The 27,453-nt window shown below is 26.8% G+C and overlaps 1 protein-coding gene across 1 annotated transcript in view; it reads left to right on the top strand.

Annotated features, from left to right (window-relative positions):
- Positions 1 to 26,707, top strand: part of LOC100206517 (uncharacterized) — a 35,219-nt gene extending 8,512 nt beyond the window's left edge. The window contains exons 4-9 of the mRNA XM_065813729.1: positions 9,040 to 9,084; positions 9,162 to 9,188; positions 10,019 to 10,053; positions 13,646 to 13,724; positions 19,875 to 19,948; positions 26,595 to 26,707. Of these exons, the coding sequence (XP_065669801.1) occupies positions 9,040 to 9,084; positions 9,162 to 9,188; positions 10,019 to 10,053; positions 13,646 to 13,724; positions 19,875 to 19,948; positions 26,595 to 26,682 (348 nt within the window). The 3' untranslated portion in view covers positions 26,683 to 26,707. The remainder of the gene's footprint in view (positions 1 to 9,039; positions 9,085 to 9,161; positions 9,189 to 10,018; positions 10,054 to 13,645; positions 13,725 to 19,874; positions 19,949 to 26,594) is intronic.
- Positions 26,708 to 27,453: the final 746 nt, after the last annotated feature.

Below are 27,453 nucleotides of genomic sequence, written 5' to 3'. Positions count from 1 at the left end.
ATATATATATATATATATATATATATATATATATATATACACACACTCCATGCGAGTCAGGTATAAGATAGTCGATGAAGCAACACTACGTTGCGAGTCAGGCTATTTGTCAGATGTAGCAGCACTCTGTTGCAACTCAGGCTATTGTCAGTCGATGTAGCAGCAGTTTGTTGCGAGTCAGGCTATGAGATTGTTGATGTAGCAACATTCCGTGCATTGTTTACAGTAAAAAAAAAAAAAAAAAAAAAACATTTTATTAAAAAAAATAAAAACAAAAACATTTTATTAAAAAAAATAAAAATAAAAACATTGTTTATATTTTTAAAAACATTCAGAATGTTTTTAACAACATTCAGAATGTTGTTAAAAACATTCAGAATGTTGTTAAAAACATTCAGAATGTTGTTAAAAACATTCAGAATGTTGTTAAAAACATTCAGAATGTTGTTAAAAACATTCAGAATGTTGTTAAAAACATTCAGAATGTTGTTAAAAACATTCTGGTCAGTTAAATTTGCGTATTTGCGGTTATTTTAAAAAACAATTAATTTGTAATTAAATTAATGGTTTTAACTTTCTGACAACACGCAAATGTTGGACGAAAGTCAAAAGTAATTAAAAGTGACGTATTTGTTGACATAAGAATCACACATCACACCACAGAAGTAAATAAGCGCCATGTTTCACTAATAGCCAACCCTCGGAATTAGGAAAATTGAGGTCGGCAATAATTTGCCGACCTCAATCTTTTAGAGGTCGGCAATAATTATTTGATACAAAGGTCTAACCGTAAAACATAGAAACGAGGTCGGCAATTTTTTGCCGACCTCAAACACTTTCAGGTCGGCATTGCTGAATGCCGACCCTAATTCCGAGGGTTGAATAGCTTATGAGCACTGGTCCATTATGGATACTTTAAATTCAGATAAATGCATTCTTATGTGGATTAAATAGAAATATAGATCATGAAGTGAGTCTTTTTGAAAAAATTACAGTAACTGATAACCATCTTATAACAATTATTTTATTAGCCAAATTGGTTAATGAGATAAGCTCTAATTAAGGTAAAGTTTTTAAGAATAATGTTATTGAATAAAGTTATATTATGTTTCAATTAATGGCTTGAGCATAAGTCAAGTAAATTTTAGAAATATTAGGTTATGGCGTACGTGACTATATCATCAGCATAGTTAAGATGGTATGTGTGTGTATATATGTGTGTGTATGTATGTGTATATATATATATATATATATATATATATATATATATATATATATATATATATATATATATGTATATATATATATGTATATATATATATATATATGTATATATATATATATATATATATATATATATATATATATATATATATATATATATATATATATATATATAGATAGATAGATAGATAGATAGTGACTAAATAGATAGATAATGACTAAAATAGATAGATAATGACTAAATAGATAGATAGATAATGACTAAATAGATAGATAGATAATGACTAAAAAGTTAAATTTTTGCCTTTTTGGCTTTATAATTTCCATTTAGTTTTATAATAAATGATATAAGCTGAACATATATTTTTTTTTAGCTTGTATTTGAATTCAATTAAATAAAATAAAACAATTAACAGTATCAACTTTATAACAGACACGTGATAAGAGGTATTTTTAACAAGCACATTGTAAAATCTTTGATATTTCGAACTTGTTTTTGCCTTTCCATTCCATATTTTTTAAGTACATAATCATACACTGTATGATTGTATCATATCACTATATGGTATGTACACAGTCGTGTATTACAGGACTGTAGCAAAGACTGTAGCTCTAATGCAAAGCCCTGTAGAGGTTACATGAAACTTTCTCTGTTGAAACCATACTGAGCCAGGAGCTATTCTAGACTGTTTTCGACAATGTCGACTTATTTGGGCACTGATTTGAGCGCTGTCCCAATTAAAAATTGAGGACCTTTTTTCTTTTTTTTACGTTTTTTATGGCAGGTACTGTTTTTTTTTGTGAGAAAACGCTGATACTTGGCAATATTTCTGCTAAATTTTGAAGGGAGGGTACTGCCGCCCAAATTTTTTTCCTAGGATAGCCCCTGCAAGCATAATTAGAAGAATTCGGGCATAAACAGTACAAGGTAAACAGTGACATAACTCATTTTGGTTAATATATAGTTTAATATATAGTTTAAACACTAGGAGAATAAAACCTCCACTTTGGTGCGAAGAAGATGACAGTTTATTGAAATGTGTCACAATAAGTTTACTCGGTTTCATTATTTGGATCCGTTTGCAAAATTTAAAGAAAATAGAGTTATGAGAAAATGTGTAATCCATAAGAGCTGAATCCATAAGCATAAAATTTTAAAAAATGAAACTAAGTGTTAAGTAGATATAATACAGCTGCTGAACTCTTGCTGTTTATATGCGATATGCGATAGAGAAAAGCTGAAAAAATAAATGGGATAGAGAAAAGCTGAAAAAATAAATGGGATAGAGAAAAGCTGAAAAAATAAATGGGATAGAGAAAAGCTGAAAAAATAAATGGGATAGAGAAAAGCTGAAAAAATTGTTTGCGCAGCTTAGCTTCTAAATTTTATATTTAAAGCAACTGAATCAAAACAACACAATATATTCTATTGTAAATATTTAAATTAATATCTAATACATTAATATCGAATATTAATATCTAAATAAAATATTTAACTGAATCAAATTAACACATACATAGCTCTATTGTGTGTGTTTCATCTCCTTTTAGTAAACTTGGTTTTGATGTTCATTTTCACCCGCTGTTCATAGTCATCCCCATTTACAGTACATGTTTTAAACTTGCGTTGCATACAAGTTTCCAACATTTTCTCTTATCGAATAAGGAAAAATTTTACAAGCTTGGAAGCACATAACGTATGTATTTAATATTTTAATGTTGTATGCACTTCACAAGGACAAATCCACTTCTAGTAAACTGTAGCATAATTTTTTTTCCCTGACAACTTTCCACTTACAGACTGTAAGTAAAGTGTAACAATTATTATATAGTGTTCTGCTAGTGGCCTTGTACTGAATTTTGCAGTTTATAACATAAACTTTACAAAATAAAGATCAAATACTAATATAAAATGACAAATCTAAAATGCTTGTTTAGACATATAGGCCTTTGAGAGGAGAGGAAAGATATAAAATTAATAGTAATCTCCTGTACTTTGAAATTTATTTAATAGAATGATTTTGTTTTCCTTTATAAACATTTAACTTATTTGTCTTGATATTTTAATACATATTACAATAATATTTTTTAATATTTAATAATATGGTTTAAAGATTAATAAATTACAGAATTGCTAAAAAAAATGATTGATCAGATTTTGGATTATTCTGTAAGGAGTTTAAACAAAAAATTGTATTATGAATACCATTTTATATATAAATATAGTGTATACAAGAGTATTTACAGTATAAAACTTGCAATTTGTTTATAATAATGCATTTATAGGAGCTAAAATCAGACTTAAATTTAAAAAAAAAAAAAGATCTAAATATGTATGGGTTTTTTAAGGTGGGCTTTTTTTTGGGGGAGGGGGTTTGCCATCCATTGGCATTTTTCTATGTTTCTAAGACTTTTGAATTAAACTTGTAAAATCCTGAACAAATCAATATAGGTATAAACTTATATTTTTTCACAATGCGATTCATACTTTTTTTGTGAACTTCAAATCTTCATCAGTTTTAACAAGCTGTATAATTTCCAATGTGGGGTAACATTTAACATTTTGTTTGTTTCTTGTCTCTGAAACTAGTTTGTTCTTAGTTTTCCTTGTTTCCCTTTAGATGGTTCAATTCATGCTATGATCTAACTAAAGTATTTATCTCATGCTTCTCTACATCAGATTTACATTTTTATTAATACTGTCTTATGGATGTCTAGGATTCTTTTTGTGATTTTTTTCATGATGGTCCTTGGGCTGATTTTGTGTTTCTGCTGAAACACAATCTTTTGTGTTTCTGCTGAAAATCTTTTATAATCTCTTGGGTTTAGATGATTATAAAAGAAGTTTTATTTGGCTAAGTGTATATACAATGTATGTGCACTCCACTGCACCTATAGCTATATCAATTAATGTATGTACACCCAGCCGTTTTTGAAAACAAAAATATGAAAATAAAGAGATTAAATCGTAATCAGAAGCACCTAAATGTGAATGTGGGGAAACAGAGCACTGACTAGGATGATGGAAAAAAACACATCTAAACTTCTTATAGTATTTGTGTTAATAAGTTTCAGGTAATAATAACATAAAATAGATCTTGACCCGGAGATAATCCTTTGCAAAAAGGTGGTAGCTCTCTTTTTAAAAAGTGTTTCACTTTCATAAAAGACACGTCGAGAAATAAATCCAAAGAATGTCAATTACCAGTAAATTGGACAATAATGGTGATTGTCCTGCCTGCCAAAATACAGCATCAGTAACAGAAAATGTTCAATGTTTTGTATACAAATCAAGGTTTCACATTGTTTGCCCATTTATTTCAAAAGAAGATAAAATAGCTAGCAAAACCACAGTTTCAAATTTTCTTCTCCCTTCAACTAAGAAAAACTTTCTGTTCTTTTGTGATATCTGCCTAACCAATCTAAATCAGAAGCATTGAGGCTGAACATGCTAGAATGTAATGTTACAGAAATCAAAAATGAGCTCAATGAAATAAAACAACTGTTAAAATAGAGGTCAAGTGATTCTAAATCGAAAAATAATAATTCATGGTTCAACAAAGAAAGGTTAAATACAGTGAAAACTCCAACACCAGAGTCTCTCTTATTTATAGGAAAAATATCTGATGAAAAAGTTAACAAAGATAACATAGGTATAATCAAAAATATAGTCATGAATAATAATATTCAATTGAAAAATTCATATCGTAATAAATCAGGTGATCTTGTCCTAGTATGTAACTCTGAAGAATCTAAAGACCAATTACTGATTTCTCTCATAGACACAAATAATCAAATTAAAATAAAATCATATCAATTAAACATGCAAAAAATTATTATGAGTGGTTTACCTAGGAATATAATGAAAACGAAGTTGTTAATATGCTGCACTCACAAAACAGTTTTATCCAAGAATTTAGCAAGGTGAACAACATCAAAGATCATTTTAAAATAGAAGCTATCAAACCGATAAAAAATAAACCATCAATGTTTCAAGTGTTTGCAAAAACAGGTAAAGTATTACAAGGAGGTTTTCAATATAAAATTTTCAAAAATAATTTCAGTATAAAAACAAAGTCACACTTGGATTAACTTCTTGCTGAATATATGAAAAACTCAATGTAATGCGTTGTTTTAACTGTCAAAGCTTTGGACATTTTGCAAAAGAATGCAAGAAACAAAAAATGATATGTGCTAAATGTAGCAAAAAACATCGAACTGATCAGTGTTCTTCAATGGATAAAAAATGTGTTAACTGTGTTTTGGATGGACAAAATAATAATTTTCACTGTGCATAATTTTCAAATTTCAATTTGATATTAAATGTCCTTCACTTGAGAGAGGAAAAAATACTATGAAAGAAACACTTGAAATTAATTGTTCAAACGCCAAGTCTAAAAGGATGATAGAACCTACATAAGTTATATATTATGCTTACTATGGAATGTTTGCTCTCTTACTAATAAACTTCCAGATGTAATGGAGCATATACTTGACCGGAATCCAGACATGGATGTCTTCTGAAAATAATAATACAACAGCAATGATAAAAAATTATGGATATGTTTTTTAGCACAAAATAAGAAAAGAAAGAGAAAGAAAAAGATGGTGGGTAGGAATTATGTTAAAACAATCAATTAAGCACAAACAACTACCAAATAAACAGTTTCACTCCTTTGAACATGTGCGTGTTAAAATTACTGTAGCCAAAAGATCACTAATTTTAATTTACATTTATAGACTAATATTTGTCTTTCACATAACATTTCTGGATGAATTCATGGATTTACTTGAAAAAATAGTATCAGCAGGTTGGAAATACGTTATAGCGGGTGATATAAACATACAATTAGATACTAAAGAACTATTTAGCAAAAGCTTCAAAGAAATACTAGATGTACTAAATCTAGCACAACAAGTCAAAGAATCAACTAAAATGGGACACATGCTAGATGTTGTAATTAACAAGCCAGATGAAATATCAGTAATTATGCTCGCTGTAACAGACTTAGATTTAAATGATCATTTTCTCATCGATTTTAAAGTAGAACAAAAAATAGAAAAAAATTCTACTAAACTATCACTTACAGAAATTTAAGGACAGTGAACATACAATCCTTTAGCAACGAAATATCAAGAAATAAACCAGAAATATCATCAGCTGGAAATATGAAAGACAAAATAACTATATATAACCAAATAACGAACAAGATAGTGCAGAAAAACTAAGAAAAAGCAGAAAAATTGGTTAGGAGAACAAAAAAAAGAACATGTTTCTCTAACCTATTAAATAGAAATACAACAAGTAAAAAATCTATTCTTTTTAGATAAAACTCAAGAATATGTACTACCAACAGCCAATTCAGACAAAGAACTAGCTAACAACTTATATAATTGTTTTACTGAAAAAATCAGAAAACTCAGGTCTGGTCTTCAAGTATCCCTAACAAATAAAAACACATTAGATTATAATGGTCAGTTTTTAAGAAATTTTGATCCAATGACATACAAAGAAATTTATAAAATCACCATGTCGTTTGGAGTAAAATGTCCTCCTGATGATCCGATTCCAGCATATCTACTACAGAATAATTTACAAACATATATACATATATGGGTTGAAATAGTAAACCTATCGCTAGAATCAAGCAGCATGGATTATTTAAAAAGTGCTACATTACTTCCAATAATAAAGAAGTTAGACTCTGCCACAGATAATGAAGACTTCAAAAATTATAGACCAGTAGAAATAGAAAGAGTAGTTTCCAATTATCTTGATTCCCACATGACAACAATCTTCATATCGAACATCAATATGGATACATAAAACATCACTCAACTGAAATACTTTTACTTAAGCTTAACAATGATATTTTTGAACTCTTTGATAAACATACACCTTCAGTACTAATGTTACTTGATCTAACTGCTGCCTTTGACACTATTGATCAGCCAAAACTAATTGGACTAATAACCAGTGAAATAAATATAATTGACTCAGCTCACAAGTGATTGGAATCATTTTTAGTTAACCATACACAAAAAGTTAAAATTGGTAACGCATATGATCATGATGATCATCAAACTCTATAAGCATTCCTTCCTTCATCTCAATATAATGTGCTAGCCTTAGATATACCAAAATGTCTTGAATACATATCTAAATGGATGAGTGAATCATTCTTACCTTTTAACCAATCGAAATGTAAAATATTAATTATGGCGCCACTTAGCATTCAAAAAGATATTATTATTAAAGGTCCTTTTATTAACAAGAAATGCATTATATTTGTTGACTCAGCTAAAAGTTAAGGGGTGATGCTTGACAATGAATTATCTTTAAAAATACAAATAAATAAGATTGTTAAAAACTGTTGAGCAAAATATCCAAAATAAAACAATTCTTATCGCACAAAGATTTATGCACCATAATATGTTCACTAATATTTCCACAGCTAGATTATTGCAACTGCCTCTACTTTGGAATTGAAAAGTCACTATTAAAAAAACTGCATAAAGACTGGTATTTAAAACTAGAATAGAAAATCATGTAAATGACCAGGAATTTAATAAATTGCATTGGCTGAAAATTATAGAAAAAGTATATCTCAAGGTCCTTTTAATAATGCACAAATCTATTATTCTGGAAGCACCATTGTCATTGTCATTATAATTTAATTCACTACTCAAAAAGAACACTAAAATTAAAGTAAACAAAATGCATCGTTTTGGTTATCAAGCATTAGCCCACTATGATCCTAAACTTTGGAATATACTTTCAAATATCATCCATGACGAAAAAAACACAACTATTTATAAGAAAAAACTAAAATCTTATTTAATGGTGAATGGGGCGCTATATCACCAGAAAACTCTTGATTGTTAAATTAAAATCTCTTAAACAATAATATAAAAATTTTATTAATATAATAATTTGTTGCACAGCTGAGCAAGTATTTTGCTAACTATCCACTATTCTGGCAAAACACAGTAGCTGTGGATAAACAAATGTATTTATTTATTTAGGATCAAAAACAAGACTTATGTTGAGTAGAAAAGATAAATGATTTGGATTGTCTGGAAATTGAGTTGGAAAGTATTTGTGTTAGAGATTGAGAAAAACAAAAGTTGTGGGCCTTAACGTCTGCAGAGTCACTGACACTAGAGCCAAGCCATTCAGTGTGATGAGTATTCACCAACAACATTCAGTGTGATGAGTAAGTCACCAACAACAACAATATTGGCTGAAGGACAAAGAGAAAAGGACTCGGTCAATGTGATCAGAAATAACATCGAAAAGAGTGCAGTCTTGAGATGAAGGAGAGCAATATAGAACAAATAGAATGGTGATAGAGTGAAGTGGTGCTAAACAGAAGCACATAAAAGAATAGTATGTGGGTTCAAACCTAGTTTCCTGTGACTATTCGAGTCAAATTAAAGGAAAATAACAATCAAACACAAGTAACTAAAAAAATTACTCAATCTTAATTGTGCTTTACCTATAATAAAACAACACTTGATTTATAAACTTAATTTTAAGGGTTGCTCAAGACGTATAAGCTCAAGATATATAAAAAATGTTAATCTGGGTCTCAAAACAAGCTCAACTGTATAAAAATTTCAAAAATAATAGTTATTATTAAAACAAGGACTATGTGTATTTAATATATTCTGTTAATATATTCTGTGTACTTTAAATTTTGAAATGCTCAATACTCACTAAACTGAACATTCAAAGTTTAAAGTGTACATAATCCATTATTTTCCGAAAAAGAATAACAATGAAAATTTATATGCAGTTTGTATATTATTTAGCAAGGACCCCAAGGCGAAAAAAGAAAAAAGACACATGTGATGAAGGTTAGGAAATTTTATTTTGTAATTTTTATATCCAAATGTTTCTTTTATATGTTTTCTTTTCTTTTGTTTTTGTTTAGATTACAGTATCAATGATTCTAATCAAAGTTAGTTAAAGCAATTATAAATAATACTTTTGCATAATTATCATAATTATTTTTCATAATTATTATAATTACTTTGTCTATTCAAGTATTTTATGAGTTGTTGCTATGGTTTTGTCTATTTTATATTATATATTTATGATTATGAACTGATATAAAATTATTTTATTTATGATTATTATATTATATTTTTATGAGTGTTATTAATTTATACTTATACTTTAGATTATTGGTATTTTATATTATATTTATTATTTAATTATTTATTAATCATTTTCACTATATCAAAATTTTATTTTTTTCATGATAAATTTTGAACGTTGTTGGTTTTCAAAATAGTTAATTTTTAGCAAGGTATATAAAAAAAAAAAATTATTTTTTTATTGAATTAAAAGATTTCTTTTGTTTTTTTTCATTTTTATATAAAGTACATTTAAAATATAGTAGTGTTTTATTAATTTTTTACATTATTAATATAAATGTTTATTTTAGTTATGTTATAAAAATATTTGATCGCCATGTTGATTTGGCTAAGTTTAATGAAAACACTCCAATTTATGTAATGATGAGAGATTGGATGAAAAATAATGCAAATGATTCATCTGAAAACGTTCGAAACTTGATGAATACTAATTTTCCTGTATTTTTTCTCGAATTTTATTTTAGTTTTATATATATATATATATAAATTTAGTTAAATGATTCTAACAAAATAAATATTTTATAATAAATAAACACAAATATTCAATAATAAACAATAAAAATACTGAACATAAGTATTTATATTCATTTAATGACAGATTTTTTTTTGTTATTTTTGTTTTTATTTTTAGGATAAAGATGTTGAAGATGATAAGAACATTTATGTGTGAGTTTTTTATTTTGCTGTCTCATGTTTTTGTTTATTTGTTTTATTTTATATTGTATTTGTTATGTTTGTTTTTACTCTTAATATTTGTTTTAATTATTTATAAGGGCTTGAATTGACACAAAATAATCTAATTGCTAAATTTTTCTTTTGAAATTCCGGTAAGGGGGGTTGCATTAGTACAAAATTTATTTTTTTTAGTTGTACTTTAGTTTGTATTTTCTATTTTTTTAACATAATATCTCTCATGTTTGAATCTCATAGTATTTTTTTAACATAATATCTCTCATGTTTGAATCTCATAGTATTTTTTTAACATAATATCTCTCATGTTTGAATCTCATAGTATTTTTTTAACATAATATCTCTCATGTTTGAATCTCATAGTATTTTTTTAACATAATATCTCTCATGTTTGAATCTCATAGTATTCTCGTTTGGCAGGGTTTAAAAAAGCTTAGGTTTCTGTTATAATATACAGCTTAAGTTGCAGTTATAATTTAATGTGCGAGTAATGTACGTAATACTATTGCAATACTTTTAGGAATTGTTTTTACCTAACACAATACCTAAAAAAGTTTAAGTTGAAATACAACTATTATAATATTTAAACCACTTAAACAGTTATAAAAAAACTATTTAATACCCCATTCATCATGACAATAAAACATGTTTTTTTTAAAGTGTATTAAGTTTATAATGTAAAAAGCTATATAAAACAACAATACTGAAAAGTTATTTTGTCAATAAAAAGCTTGTGTTAATAGAAAGCAACTTTGTTACATTGTTTTATTACTGTTTTATATAGTTTATAACACTAAAAACATAAAATGCATTTAAAATAAAACTTTTTAAGTTGATGTTTTCATTCAATTTTTTTGTTCAAATTGTTTTGCAATAAAATAAGGGAAGAGAAAAAGAATTTGGCGTTATAAATCAAATTATATTTCCATAAGTCTATGCTTAAAATTTTTTTTCGAAAAAAAAATTTGAATAGAATTAGAATAAATCATCTTATTAATTTTAAATTTTTTATAATTTAGTTTTTATTTCACTCATTAATGTTAGCAATAGAATGTTTCTACTTTTTAAAATAATTCAAGAAACAAAAAATAATGCTGCCTTTACAAAATATTAAACTATTAAAAATGTCTACAATTTAAATATAACTTTCTTCCTTACATGCATAATCTTCTTAATTTAATATTGTTTTGTAGCTAGATCTATATTTGATTTTCAGAAACGATCCTTGCATTTGCCACTGGGTATTACAAGTGTTGCTGCAGTTTCCATTCGATTAAATTTATAATATTTGTATACAAGCATTAAAACTTTTCACAAAACTTTTTTAAATTTTTTAAAAATTTTTTAAAATTTTAAATTCAAGATTATTTGAATAAGAGAATTTTAGAAGACTTTTGTTTTGTTTCTCCATACAGCAGCCTTGTTTGTCAAGGTTCTTGTTTCGGAGTTAAAAAGTTGAGAGAGGGTTATAGCCACAACTAAAGTAGCCTCCTCGATTGAAGTAGCCCTTTTGGCCTTGGGAAGATAAATAATGTAAAAAATATTTAAAATAAGACTAAATTCTCTTGTTCAAATAGATTTCTTTTTAAAATGAATTCCTAAAAATGAATTTTATAGTCGTTTTTAGGAATATTAGTGTATTTATAGAAATTGTTTTATCTTGATATAGCTATAAATAAAATGAAAATATAAAAAAAGGTATTATGTTTTTCATATTCTGTTTCAAATTTCTTGTTAAAATAATTTTTAGTTAGATTATTATGTGTTTACAACAAATAAAATAAAAATAGAAACATTTCTATAGCTTACCTTTGCAAGTGTCTTGCAGCATATTAAGTATACTGAATAGTAAATGAAGTAAACTTAACTGTTGTAACTAGGAAATTTACTGTGATTTTATCCATAAAGTAAATCACATTAAATTTAACTTTTAAATAGATGTAAGAATTATTATTGTTAGATAAGCTTAGTTTGAGCCCATTAATTTTAATAAAATATAATAGTTCTAAAGTAATTACAAAAAATTATTAAATTAAAAATTTAGTTGCGTAAAAGTTTAATTGAGTTCAGGTTCAGAACAAAAAATTAAAAAAAAAAATTTTAAGTTTCTCCTTGAAAGCAAAGAAGGACTCATCACCTGAACTACCACCTTATCATCTTGCTTATAAATAGTGGCCACAATATTTCACAGTTGCAAATCTTTTATAGTTTGCTATTTGCTTTCTTTGCATTATGCTTTCTGATCCATTTGTACTCAAATTGAAATTTGGAGTATTGGATCTTTATATTTCCAATTTTTTGGAATTAAAGCATTGTTTTATAAAGTTTATATTATTTTTTTAGTTTAGCATGAATACATAATTAATAAAAAAAAATTAAAAACAAATAGACTTATTTTTTTTAAATTTTTTCTTATTCTTATCAAAATCTTATTCTTATTAAAATCTTATTAAAAATTATATTTATTTAATTATAAAAAATAATTGTATTATCTTATTAAAAATCTATTATTATTATTTCCATTAAATTTTAATATGAGAAAAACTTATGATTAAACTTTTATAACTTTTTATACTATAAACATTAAATATACACCATTATTATGGTATATATTTAATGTTTATAATATAAATATCATTAAATACATTTTTTATTAGTATAATGGTGTATATTTAATATTTATACTATAAACATTAAATACACACCATAAAATAAAACTAATAAAAGTGTAAAAAATGTTTCAGTGAAAGACGTTATGTATTGTTTTTACGCTGTACTGAGTGTACAGCATGAAAAGATAACATTGAAAAAAGTTTAGTAACATAATGACTTATTTAGTAATTATTTAGTAATAGAGCTGGGTAAAAAAAGCTAGCAATCTTTTATTAAGAAATTTATTAGAAATATAAAATAATTGCTTTTTTAATGGTATTTTATAATGATTTATTTTGTAGCAGTTTTATTATAGCATTTTTTTTTAATGTCTGAAAATGATCTAAATACAATTCTATTCAGATCTAAATACAACGAAAAATATAGAAAATCTAAATACAGATCTAAATACAACGAAAAATATAGAAAATATTAGACTACTGTTAGTTATGTTTTATATGGAATGACGTCTTAAAAAATTTTTTAATCAAGTTATTTTGATTTCTTTCTTTATATTATATGTTTTCAAAAAGTTTGTATTAACTAAAGAAATATGCTGAAAAAGAACAGGAAAATGGTTCCACTTACCCAGAGAATTCTCTGGGTAAATGGAACCATTTTCCTGTTCTGCTCTGTTTTTTTAAGACAACACACAACAGATAATATGTATCTAAGGATGTAATTTTCTAATATGTTTTGCTCGTTTAAATTTTTCAGAAAGTGAAGAAAAAAATATATATATAATATAAAAAACAATTGCTGTCCCAAATCAAACCCTTAATTGATGTAGCAACACTCCTTCCATGTTCTCCCTATTTAGTCTGTCAGTGTATGTACTGAAGCCTGTCAGCAGATACCTATTTCATTATGATGTCATCAGTATGTGTGTATATAATATAAACTTTATTTTTCATAGGTTACCTTCTGCTAAACAAGAAGCCCCTCTATATCCCAGATCAGTTTCACCCTCTATACAAACAACATTTGTGGAAAATGTAAGATTAGTTTAAAGTAAATTTTGGTTGGTTTATATCTATTTTTTTAAACATTATCTTAAGAGAATTATCCAAATAAAAACAAAATGCAAAATGTAAATACTTTTTAAACAACGTGAATTTTTCAAAACAATAACTGTGTAGTTATTGCGTACAATACTTTTATTATATAATATACAACAATTATTTAGGTTCAAGTACCCAGCACCACATTTATTTATTTTTAAGTTTTTTGAAATAAAGGCCTAAGGAATCTCTTGTCCAAATAATTTGGCAAAATTATTGGGTCAAAGTTTTAATTCATAAAACATGTAATTATAACATTCTCTTTTTTTTTCTAAACAAATTTTAACATCAATAGTTACACATGGTTGATGTCATTATGTAAATGTCTTTTGTAAAATTAGGGTAGTGAATAAACTTTTTTTAAACCAAAACAACATATATCAGGTACCAAAAAAAATTTATCAAATTAAATATAAATAAATTTATATTTTGATAATTTGTTTATTGGTAGTCTTTACATACAATACATTTTTTTTGTGTGTGTTTTTTTTAACATCTTTGTTTCCAACAAGGCTGCAAGCAACTATTAGAGTTGGAAGTTGCTGGAAGAGAAACGATGAAGATTGTAGAGCAAGATAACAATTGACAGGTGACTTAAAAGATTGCAAATTATATGAATCAGGAAAGCAAGATGAAGGAAGCGAATTCCAAAGAACTGATGTTCGAGGAAAAAAACTAAACCAATAAGCATTTTTGGAGCATTAAGGAACAGTCACAGGAAAAGGATGAGACTTAATTGAATGACGAGTAACACAAGAATAAATTTTAGTAGATGGCACAAGAGACACTAGCTTTTTAGAGCAGTGCCCATTATAGTATTTGTAGAAAAGAGAAAGAGAAGCAACATTGTGTTGATATGATAATGGTTGGAGGTTAGCTGCAAGAGCAGGTCCAACAAAGGTTTACAATGCGTTGTTGCACCTTGTCTAAAAGAGAAAGGGCATCATTAGAAGATCCGCCTCAGATATGGCAACAGTATTCCATACAAAGCCGGATTTGAGATTTATAGAGATAGAGAATAGAATTCGGAGAACGAAAGTGTTAAGCTCGATAAAGAGATACAACCTTAGCAGATGCTAATTTTGCAACGGATTTGATATATGGTTTTCAAGAAAGATTGGAAGTAAGAGTTAATCCTAGAAGATGAAAGGTAGATGACTCATCGCGTACATTACCGTTTATAAATATAAGAAGATCTAAATTATTGCGATAACGATTGGCTAAATAAAATTGAGTTTCATCTGAAGTGACAATAAGTATTAGTAAAATTAAATGTACATCGAAGGTTTTAATTGAGGTTAGGGTTTTGTCATTATTATAGTTTTAAAAACAATTAATAATTTATTACATCAATTACCACTAAGATCATGGTTGGCAAAAAAGTTTATATTTTTCTAGTTAACTTGTCTATTATCTAAAATTCAAAAAAGTTTGAAAAAGTCAATTTTACAATGATGAAAATTCGTGGAAAAAATTATGTTAAAAGTTGTGTTTTTACCTTTAAATTGTTTGAAAATGATAAATAAGATTTAATTAGTAAAAAAGTTCTTAATGAAGACCTTTTGGACTTTTTAAGACTGAACTTATCAAGAGGTTTATTGCAAATTTAAAAAATGTTAATAATTTTCTATTTAATTAAACAGCCTTCAGAGTTAGGAAAAATGAGGTATGCAATAAACTCATGCCAACCTTTAACAGTTTAAGATTGGCAAAAAAAGTTTGACACAAAGGGGTTACCATTAAACATAGAAACAAAGTTAGCAATTTTTTGCTGACCCCCAACACTTTTAGGTTGGCAGTTAGGTTGGCATTGTCGAACACCGACCTTAATTCTGAGGGCTGATTAAATATTGCATGAATAAATAGTTAGTATATTTCAAAACTATGTTTGTTAAAAATAAGTAAGTTGGCACACATCTACTAAATTTGATACAAATTCATCTATCTAGCACACATCTAATAAAAGCAAAACAAATTCATGCACTGCATCAGTGTCTTTTCAGACAATATGTGCAAATAAATTAAAACATAATAAATAAAGGTAGAGAAACTGAAGTGTTTGTGAGTTTTCCTTCCAAACAACATCCTTTAAAGAAACAACATTTTTAAGTTTATTTCTAAATCTGTTACTTTTTTTTGTATCTAGCAAAATAACTTTGTTATCACTTTGTTGAAAAATTATAGAAATATGAAAACTAAAATCAAACCATTTGAAATTTTTTATGAATTTCTTTTTTTTTTTTTTTTTTAAAGAATATATTCTTTAGGAAAAAAAAATTTAATAAAAAATTCCATAAGATTTTTTTTTTTTTACTATTTGCTTCATTTCAGCCAGAAAACTAATGCTTTCATGTTTTAACTTTCCTTTTTTAATCATGTTTTTTTTTCATTTCCCGTTTTCTTTTTTCTTTTTTTAAGAAATTTTTTCATAAGATACATTCTACTCAACAAGAACTGTTTTCTTGATAGATTTCTTAGAGTCTTTCTTTTTTTAGAGTTCCTTTAAAAATGGTACTTTTATAATATTTAATTTTAACTTTATGAAAATCGTTAAAGCCCTCATGATGCATTAGTATCAATAGTTCACCTGAATAAATCATCAGTACATTAGTATCAAATAGCTCTGTTTTGTGTCCTGTAATGGTTATAAAACAACTTTTAATTGGTTACTAAAATTTCACATGTTTAGTTGTAAATAATTGATTATTTTTTGTTGAAAAAACTGTTAAAGCTCTTTAAAAATCTACTATGTCTCTACATGATTTTTACAGTCGACAAAATTTTTTTTACAGATTTTTTTATTTTTTCTGCAAATGGGCTTGGTATATCTCTTCTATGCTTGCATTAATTGTTTTTTCTTGTTCCCTACTGGCCTCAAAAATATCAAATCTGTATTTTTGGGGTTGATCTTGAATCTAAAATAATATTCTTTATGTTTTTTTTTTAAATGTTTATTAATCAAATTAGTAAACTCAGTTAAAAATTTTCAAATTAACTGGTATAAGTAATTGTCACCAGTTAATAGGAATGAGTTTAAAATATCTGTTCAGCTCAATAAAAAATAAAAAAGATAAAAAATTTCAAATATTTTATTTTTTTACTCAATTGTCTTCTATCGTTCCTTTTTGATGTAGATGATCTCATTGAGAATTCACCCTTCTAACAAACTCTTGTATACATTCCTTATCAAATTTAAACTCTTTTTTTTTCTCCTTCTAAGTTGATTAGTATCTGAAGTACACCAGTTATTGTAGCATACTTTCCCTTTCAATTGAGACCAGAAGTCCTCAATAGGTCTACAATATGGGAGATTTGCAGGGTTTTGTTTCCTTGGGTACAATTGGAACATTGTTTTTAACTAAATAGGCTATCACCGCTTTTGCATAATGTGCACTAGCTAAGGGATTGTCCATAAATTACACAATGCTAAATTTCACTAAGGAGCATTTGTAATGGAAATGGAATCAATTTTCATTAATAGTTAAATGTGAACGTGTGAAATAAGATTCATCATCCAAAACTCAATCACGATCCTTATAATTCATATAAAAGGAAATGACATTAGCTTCTTGCTTCCACCCTCTGAACAAAATTTATATCTGGTTTTTTAGTTTTGCTGAAACAATCTTAGTTAATCAAGTAATACTAATTTTGGGCTGAGATAAAAGAAAATGACAACGAAAATTTTTTATTAGCTCTAGTTTCTGAGATATTCAATTGCAATATATTTTTATTTCAGTTAATTTGCAGCAGAGCATTATGACATCATTTACATATTCTAATAATATTTAAAGTGCAATTGGTTTTTTTATTACAGATATATTCTAACAGTTTTAAACAAAGAAATCATGATCATCAAGCTAATAGGTATAAAGATGATTATGGGGTATTGTCACAAGACCTTGATCATTTTGCTTTCCTTTTGTAGACTAGTTCTGGAGCATCCCTAAACACAAACCAACAGTAATCTGCAAGCATAGCCTCATTCCAATGACCTTGATATCTTTGTTCCATTACAGAAATAACTTTAGTGATGAACATGGTGAAACTATTTGCCATGTTCATCACTAACAGCTCCACAACTGGGGGGAAGAAATCTAGGTGTGAGTAGAGGAAATGAATCTTGAGGGACATGTTACATCCGAGTTGATGGTATTTTTGCAGAAGTACTGTTACCAATTGAATGTAGTTATCATCTCTTTTGTTGCCTAAAAATCCACAAATCACTCGCTTAAGAGCTTCCCAAGTTTCCTTTTCTTGTCGCTTTGACAAAAATTAAAACCAACTTAATATGTAATGGTGGAAGAAGAACATCTTTTGGATCAACAAGTGATTCAGTAACAACATTTTTTCATCTGTGTTGAGATTTCTTGCAAGCCAGTCTTCTTTTATATAATGTGAACTTCTGTCTCTACTGTCCTACATACACAAAAAGCAGCAGTATTTAGTATACCCTAATTGCATTCCTAAAAGTATATCAATTACTTTTTGATCACTACAACTTTTCCATTTTTGTGTTTTGTTTATTGTAATTAATTGAGTGGAGGCAAATTTTCATGTTTATATAAGTCTCTTTCATGTGAACTGCATGGCCAATAAGAACAGAAGGAAGACGGTTACAATTGTGCAGTAATACAGCTTTCAAGTCTAATCTCTATTCAGTTAGATCATAGTTCAAATTAAGACAATACATTAATCCTAAGACATCCATGCAAACAACAAGATTATTTTTCTTCTCAAAAAAGGAAAGCAGACTTTGTTGCTGTTTTCTGTAATGTGAAACATGGACATCAAATTAAAGAAGTTTCCACTGCTTTAGTCTTGACCCTAGAAGTTCTGCCTTTTCCTGTGACAAGTCCAGATCTCGAACAAGATCACTTAATTCTGCTTAATTCTACTTCATTTTCTGCTTTTAAATCACAACTTTGTGGTGGAGTCGGAACTGGTAAATTATCAAAATGTGGAATAGGTCGAATAGCAGATGGAAGACTCTGATATTTAACTGTTCCTATTTTCTTCATTGACAAACCTGCCTTAATGGGTGGGGTCAAGCAGAAATAGAAGTCATCTGTATGTTTTTTTAGGCTCCCTCCATACCATAGGAACAGCAAAAGCCGAAGACCTTTTTTATTTTTCAACCATTCTTGTAGTGTAACTTAACAAGAGCTACAGCATATATGTGGAGCCCATGACTTATCCTGGCCCCATACTTTCATATCGAAATAATGCTGGTAAGAAGTCTTTACAAGAGGTGTCATAGTTCTTTTCTGTGAGGAAAATGTTATTTCACCACAAATGTAGCAAAGCCTGTTTATTAAATTTACACACTTCCTTTGCGTGTTGGTTTGTCAAATTTTACACCAGAAAAAAAAAACTAAGAATAGATTAGACCAGAAACTTTAGCCAACACACATAACTAATATCACAAATTTTAAACATAAATAAAACATGGATAGTCAAAAACAAAACAAAATTTTTTTTCGAAAAATGAAAGTTTGTACCCTTGAGTGAAAATGTTTGCTTTTATTTCTTAAACTTGAGCTAATTTGATAATAATATCATTTTTAGTATTAGTTTTGATATTAAAAATGATATTAAAACAAAATCATTGTTGGGCAGTGTTTAAAAAGTTTTTTTTTCTTTTAAATTTGTTATTATAGTGAAAAATTGTTTGGTTCTTACAGCAAATGGAAATTATTAGGCTATTACAGCCAATGAAAACTTATATTATTCATTATTGATTTTATAATTCTTCATCTTTGTTAAAGCACCTACTTTTTATTTGTTTCAGACTCATTTTTTGTTTTTTTTTTGTTTCTAAAATAAAAAGAGAAAAGTGTTTCTTGAAAACATTTCATACATTTTTAAGTTTTTTTTATAATGCCAGCATCACTTAGAAAATTAAAACTTAAATATAGAGAAAAATATTAACTTGCAATGAGTTGGCATTTTTAAATAATTCAAAAAATATACATTTATGTTGTTGCTTTAATGTTAATTTTTTTAAAATTCAAAGTAATTATATTATGTTAATTATATTAAGTCCTTATATTATTTTTTTATTTAATCTCATTTTTAAAATAGATTTTAAATGTTGAAGAAGATATTGATAAACTACGTAAAGAAAATATGTTAAGATGGAGAAATGAAAAAAATAGGTAATTATATTGTATATTGGATAAGTTTAAAGGGCTACAGTTTTAGTTAAATTCTGTAAGGTGCTCTACAGGACAAAACCTTTTAAGACTATTTTTTTGTTTTGGTTTAAAAAAAAATAGCTAAAATTATAAGCGAAATATTCAAATATTATTTTGAGTTTATATCTTATTCATTATCAATTATGGTTAATTATCATTACAATTAATATAATTATAATATAATAATAATATATTAGTATTATATTATAATTATATTAATAATAATATTATAAATATTAGTAATATACTTATAATATGTATATATTATATTATTATATAAATGTTATATGATATAAGCTATTTATAAGATAATATAATTATAATATAAATATTATTATAATATTTATTATTTGATAATTCTGTTAATATCCCTTTTTTAGTATGACAAAATCGTAACACTTAATGGACATATAGGCTAGAGTATAAAATATATATATACATCTTTTAAATATCTTTTATATATATATATATATATATATATATATATATATTTATATATATATATATATATATAAACGCAAATATAATATCGCGGGGTGAAGCATAAATGGTGATGTTGTTTATCTGACAGGATAAACTAGGTATTGATGCTGACCCTTCACAAAACGCCAGTAATAATAAATGCGATTCTGAGGAGAAGTTTATTACCACCACTACATAAATTATGATTACACAAAAGCATTAATTTTTTTTTTTTTTACCTTATACCTCATATTATTTTATGTTTATTCATTTTAAGTATTAATATATCTATGCATATGCATATTTGTTTTAAAGTAAGTTAAACATTTGTATTTAATGAAGATTTATGTTTACTTATGTGGCCTATTTTGTTTAAGGTGTATTTTAATGATAAAATTACTGTTGATTATGATTTGTGTATAAGCTTTTCCTTTTTAAAATAAATCTGTGTTTATTCTTTACATTATTTGCTTTTCTTTGTTTTTATTACTTATCCTCCTTTATATCAAAAGTTTTTTTAATAAAAATGTATCATATTTTTCTGTGGGCTTTCATTGCTCAGTCTAGTTCAAGCACTGTTCAAGTCTTACCTGCATCAAATATTTTTCAAGCTTACCTGCATCAAATATAACAAAAAAATATATAATATACTTTATCATACAAATGAGAGTTAGTAAGAATTTTGCAAAATGTATTTCCATTAAAAGACTTTATTCTCACTTTGATTTTGACATTTGAGATATTCATATCTCTAGTGTTGGGACTATATCTGCCACATAAGTCTTTTTACTACTTTTATTATATAGTTTGTAGGACCTTTAATCAGATTTAGTTCAGATGGACTTCAAATATCCTCTGTTAATGTGCCTTCATTACCAAAATATTAATAAAAATTTGTGATTGTTAACATCCTTTGCATTGATTTTCTCCATTCCTAATTCTTTGTAAATAAATAAAAACACTTTATTTAATTGAAGGGCTTATTGTGAAACAATGACAAGCCACACTTTTTTCAAAAATGAGTTATCATTTTTATAATCATAAATAGTATACACAATTTTTATTTATTGTTTTTGTCCAATATATAATATCCATTAGTATTTTTATGATGTATAAATTTGAGAGAATAATAGGTAAGCACTGATTTTATAGATTTAAATAAAACTTAAAAGTCATTTTTCTCAAATATTTGTTTTTGTGGCTTATCATTGTTTCACAATAAGCCCTTCAATTGATATTAAAGTTTTAAAGTTTTGAAATTTCAAATTAAGCGCTTATGAAGAACTAGCACTGCTTAATGTGTTGTAATTTATTTTTGTCTTTGGAAAAAAAAAGTTGGAAACTATAGCTGTTATTAACAAAGTGTTCAAGATCATTACACACAATTACACACAATTACAAGATCATTACACACAATTACACACAATTACAAGATCATTACACACAATTACGCACAATTACAAGATCATTACAAACAATTACAAGTTCATTACGCATAATTACACACAACTACAAGATCATTACACGCAGTTACAGGAATTTCTTTTTATCATTTAAACACAATTTTTTATTTTGTAATTTTTTAGAAAAATAACAAAAAATAAAGCATTTTGTTTATTTCATTTTTCAACATTTTTTATTTGACAACATGAAGAGTGAGCAGGTTTTAAAGAAATTTGTTTATTTCACCTAATGATTCCTAGATGAAATAAACAAAATGTTTTAATTTTTGTTATTTTTCTAAAAAATTGTGTTTAAATGATAAAGAATTTTTTGCTTTATTATTAAGATAATAATAATAATACAAATCTAAGCTTCTAAACGTTTTTTACTTAAGCACAAATGAAATTAAATATTTATCAAGTCTTTTACAGATATTTTCAGAATGTCGTATTTATTTAAAAACTTATTAATTGTGCAGCAATTTGAATGTTTACTTATAATCTTACTAGTTTATACTTATGAGACTTTACTTTCCTATGCCAATCAAAGATAGAAAATTGTTGCAAGTTTTATTAGATACATGGATAAATTATACGGTTCTGTTTAATTTGCATTTTTTAGGTCTTTACTGTTTATTAGCCATTAATTGAAATTAATTAATTGAAATCTGTCGTTTTTAGGAGAGATTTACAAAATTTATGGTGACTTGAACATTCTGTGGTTTTAGCTGTAACACGCAAACATTTATTTTTGTCTTCTACGTGAACTTTAAAATTATTTGGATATTGTTTGTTGCTGAATTAGTAGTTTTTTAAGAATAGGAGAAGTTGCAAGAATAGGAGAAGAGATTGCACACTTTAAAATCAAATGCAGAAAGGTTAAACTCATGTTTGGAAAACCTAATTTTAAAGTTAAACCTTATAGAAACACTGGATAATGATTTTTAACCATGATAAAAGAAGCTATTGATACTGAATTTAGCGAAAGCTCTAGTTTTCTCAACGAGGTTCCGTTATTAGATACTTAGATTCAGTTATTAGACAGATAAATTTTTTAATTTTGAGTTTGAGTATCTAATGATCTTTAAATAAATAACTATTGGTGATAATAACACTTTAAGTGACATTGAGTGATAGTTATTAGATGATAAATAAACTTGATACCAGTGTAAGAAATCTAAATGATGGCGGAGTAGAGACTGCTACATATGGATCAATGCTTATAAATATTTAATTTGATTGAATTCTAACAGAATTAAAAATTATTATATCAAGAAAATTCAAACATGAAAGTTGGAACTTTAATGAACTTATTGAAATTTTTAATGAAGAACTTTGTGCTCGTGAACGTAGTTGGTAGAATACCAAAAAGAGACGAAGTTGATTTGCTAAATGAATCCACTACTCAAACACTTCATGTAGATACAAAGAATTCCTTGGTTTGCTATTTTTGTCCTAAGAATCATTTTTCTAACAAATACTTAAATGTTACTGTTAGGGAAAATAGGAAAAATTTACTAAAAAACAAGAACGTTGCTTCATTTGTATGCAAAAGCGGCAAATATACAAAAATTGTAATGTATCATATAAATGTGTGAAATGCAATGCAATGGAAAACATAATGTTAGCACTTGCAGTAGCTCCAGTAAAGAAAAAAGAAGTAAACAATGTTTTAACGATTTCAAGCCAAATGAAACTGTTACAAATTATGTTAACTGTTCACAAAAAACAATATTGCTACAAACAGCAACTGCTTACTAAAAATACTGATGCAATAAAAGAAGTGTAATCAAGATTATTATTTGATTGTTGTAGTCAGCAAACATATTGTACTGAAGCCTTACGAAAGAAACTAAGTTTTAAAGTATTACAACAAGAAACAGTATTAATGAAACGATTTGCTTCAGGTGAAGGAGTTCTAAAAACATTAGATGTAGTACATGTTTGTGTGCGTTGAAAAACTAAAGTTGTTAATATTTTTTATTGAAGCTCTTTGTTTACCTTTCCTATGTTCCCCGTCATAAATTCAAGATTTGAAATTGACATTCAAAACTTATCCATACTTAAAAAAATTATAGTTAGCAGAAAATGATTTAGTGGAAATCAATCTTGAAATTGACATTTTAATTGGAATGGATAAGTATTATAAATTTATGGCATGACATATCATCAGCAAAACCTTGGGTGGACCAATAGCCTTAGAAAGTAATTTGGGACAGTTATTTGTGGCCCAACAAACATGATTGTTAAAAGAAGGTTTACGTCTTTAAATTATTATTCCACACATGTCATGCGTATTAGCACCTTGCAGACGATGATAGTTTAAAATTGAGTCTAATAAAGTTCTGGGAAATCAAAAGTTTAGGAGTTAAAGAAGATGAAATTTATAAATTCCAAAATAAGGTGTACCATGTTGGGAACCGATATGCAATCACTTTTTAAACCATTTCACGAAACTTTTCCTGATACCTATTCAAATAGTTAAAAAAGGCTTGATATATTTAAACAACAACTTGACAAAGATAAAGCACTCCTGCACGAGTATAATAATATTATTTACCAATACTTGAATGATGGAATTACTCTTTATACAGACTCTGGCTTGCCAGGAAAAATTCATTACATGCCTCATGCAACTGTTATGATTGGATAAAGACAAAACGAAAGGAAGAATAATGTTCGATGCATCTTCTAAAATTGATAAGCATTCATCACTAAATGACTGTTTGTATTCTGGTCCCTGTTTATTGGCCTTGTTATTTGATATTATAAGTTTTAGTACATGACGTCATTGATTTTTTTTGCTTGTTTACTTAATCGATCTTTTAAACGAACAAAAAAATCAATGACGTCATGTGCTAAAACTCTTATAATATCACTCTGAGTAAAAAAACGCGTATGAATAAATTATCAAGTCTGTAAATTGCGGCCTATATTATGAAGACTTTTTGGCCTACAACAAAACGGAGTAGTCGAGCTTCGACCAAAATAAAAAAATTGGTTTTTCTTGATATGCATTTATTCTTTTGTTTTAATCAAAAAAAAGCCTAAACGTTTTTTGTTTTTTTTATCATTCTTTTAATATGAGCACAACATGTCTCGGAGGTTTGAGATCTCTTTAAAGAATTCGAAAATTTTGTTTCACAGTTTCTTTTTGATTTGTATGTGGATGATTCCTGACTGGATTTGATAATGTTGCTGATGCCTTTGAATTTTTTAAAAGAGCTCACAAGGTGAAGAAAGAAGGTGGCTTTGAATTAGAAAAAGTGGGCATCTAACTCAGAAGAATTAATGAACTTAATAAAGTCTCAGATTGATATTTCTAACACTAATATACATAAGAGGGTGTAAGGACTTAATTGGGATACAAAGTTGAATAAACTTGTTTTTTGCTTTGATGATTTAGTGGATGAGGCGCTTAAATTGCCACAAACTAAACGATCAAAAATTCAACTAAACAATCAAAAAGTTCAAAAATATATGATTCTTTTAAACTGTTAATTTCGGTTACTATCCAATCAAAAACGATGCTTTAGAGAATATGTACAGAAAAAAATGGACTAGGATGACCTTTTGTCAGATGATGTCTGGACTCAGTGGTGTAAATGGTTGATTTTTAAAATTTGACTAAAGAACTTAGTTTAAATATTCCAAGATGTGTATTTATTGATATAACTGAACAAATAAAATCTGCTCAAATTCATGGTTTGTGTGGCAGTTCAACACAAGCATATACAGTAGGGTGGAGTGAATTTTAGTTTTTTTTACAATTCGTTTAGCCTGGGTGTGCAAAAGTTGTCTATTCATTTAGGAAATACTCTGGAAAAATATCAATGCTCTAGGAAATTATCTTGAGGTTCCTCAAGACCTTTAAATTTTTAATGGGTCCCTAATATTATGTAAAAAAAAGTTTTTCAAAAGTATGTCATGTTGGGTCTCAAAAGAAGCAAAATTTTATAAAAATTTCAAAAATAACAATTATTTTTAAAAAAAGATTGTTCTTTTATAGTTTATTGCAGAAAAAATGACCTTTTAAACTAAAAATGAAAAAAGTTTATTTTTTTTTAATTATGATTTCAAAGCCATTCTGGCATAAACATCACCTTGAATGGATATAAGATCGAGGTATTTGTTTTCAAGAGGAAAAAAAAAGATTTTATTCATAATTAAGCATTGCGTTATTTGCAAAAAAGCACAAGGTAAAACTATGAAAGGTCCTAAACTGCCTATCTTCCTAATTATCGACTAAACAGTAATTTTTACCTTTGCTAATATAGTGTAGTTGACTTTGCATGACCATTTTACATAAAGGACGTCCAACATGCTACATAAAGCCTATCTTTTTATTTACATGTGCAGTGACAAGAAATGTACACCTGGAATTGACCCCAAGTATGGACGTCCTTTCAGTTATTTGCGCACTTGAAAGATTTTTTGCGAGTTTCTGTTTCCTAAATAACCAAATTTTTTTTCCCTAAGTAATCCATAAATATTTCAACCTTTTTGAGCTCCTGGACACCAAAGACCGATAATAAGTAGTGATTTTGTGGCATTCAAAAACGGATTTTCGAAATTTTTGTATCTGAGAATTGGTTTCTTTTTGATCGTTTGCCCTTCTTTTATGTTATTAAATAAATTTAAGTAGAATAATTGTATTTTTGAATAATGCGTTCGTTTTAAAAGTTTATTTGTTTGTTTTTTAGATGGAGAGAGTATTCGTTACAGACGCAACAGTGCAATCTTGAAAGCTTAGTGATATTGAAAAATGCGTTTACTCCTCAACTTTCTTAATCGATATACGTATTTAATTTTGAAATTGATTAGAATCGTCCAATACGACAGTATTAAAAAAAAAAATTTTAATAAATTTAATCTTTAAATCAAAATCTTGTCTAAGGGTATAAAAAGTATATATATATTAAATAATATTTTTAACATATATATATATATATATATATATATATATATATATATATATATATATATATATATATATATATATATATATATATATATATGCTTTCTTACAATTATATGAATTAACCTTTATAGAAAAAATAATACAAAGTAAAATAAAAAATCTGTTTGCTCATTTGTTAGTTATTTAAATATACGCGTGAAATACCTTGAGAAAATAAGTCGGCAAAATGTTAATACTAATGGATACTTATACTTTAAATGATTCAGGGAGAAGTTATATTAAAATATTTGTGGCAACCCTGCTTATTAACAGCGTTTAAGTATAATTTTGATATTATTTAATAAAGTTTGATGACGCGAAAATGTTTGAAATTAATATTTGAATTTTCAAAATAATATTATTTGCTGCTGGTACTGATATCGTTCAAAGTTACTGTTGTTTGAATCTCTTCTCGGTGGTACAACAACAGTGTCAGACTCAAGAACATTGTTTTTATGCTTAATAGCGTTTTTGGACGAGTTTAAATGCATTTCTTGAATGCTTTGTATCTGGTTTAATAGATCGCTACTCGAGTCTCTATCGCTTTTCATAATAAAATCGTTATCATAGCTATGCTTTCGTTTCTTATTGTCGTGGTAAAA

This window comes from Hydra vulgaris, chromosome 12 (genome assembly GCF_038396675.1).
Source record: "Hydra vulgaris chromosome 12, alternate assembly HydraT2T_AEP".
Lineage (NCBI taxonomy): Eukaryota > Metazoa > Cnidaria > Hydrozoa > Anthoathecata > Hydridae > Hydra > Hydra vulgaris.
This window is presented reverse-complemented; position numbering and strand designations above follow the sequence as displayed.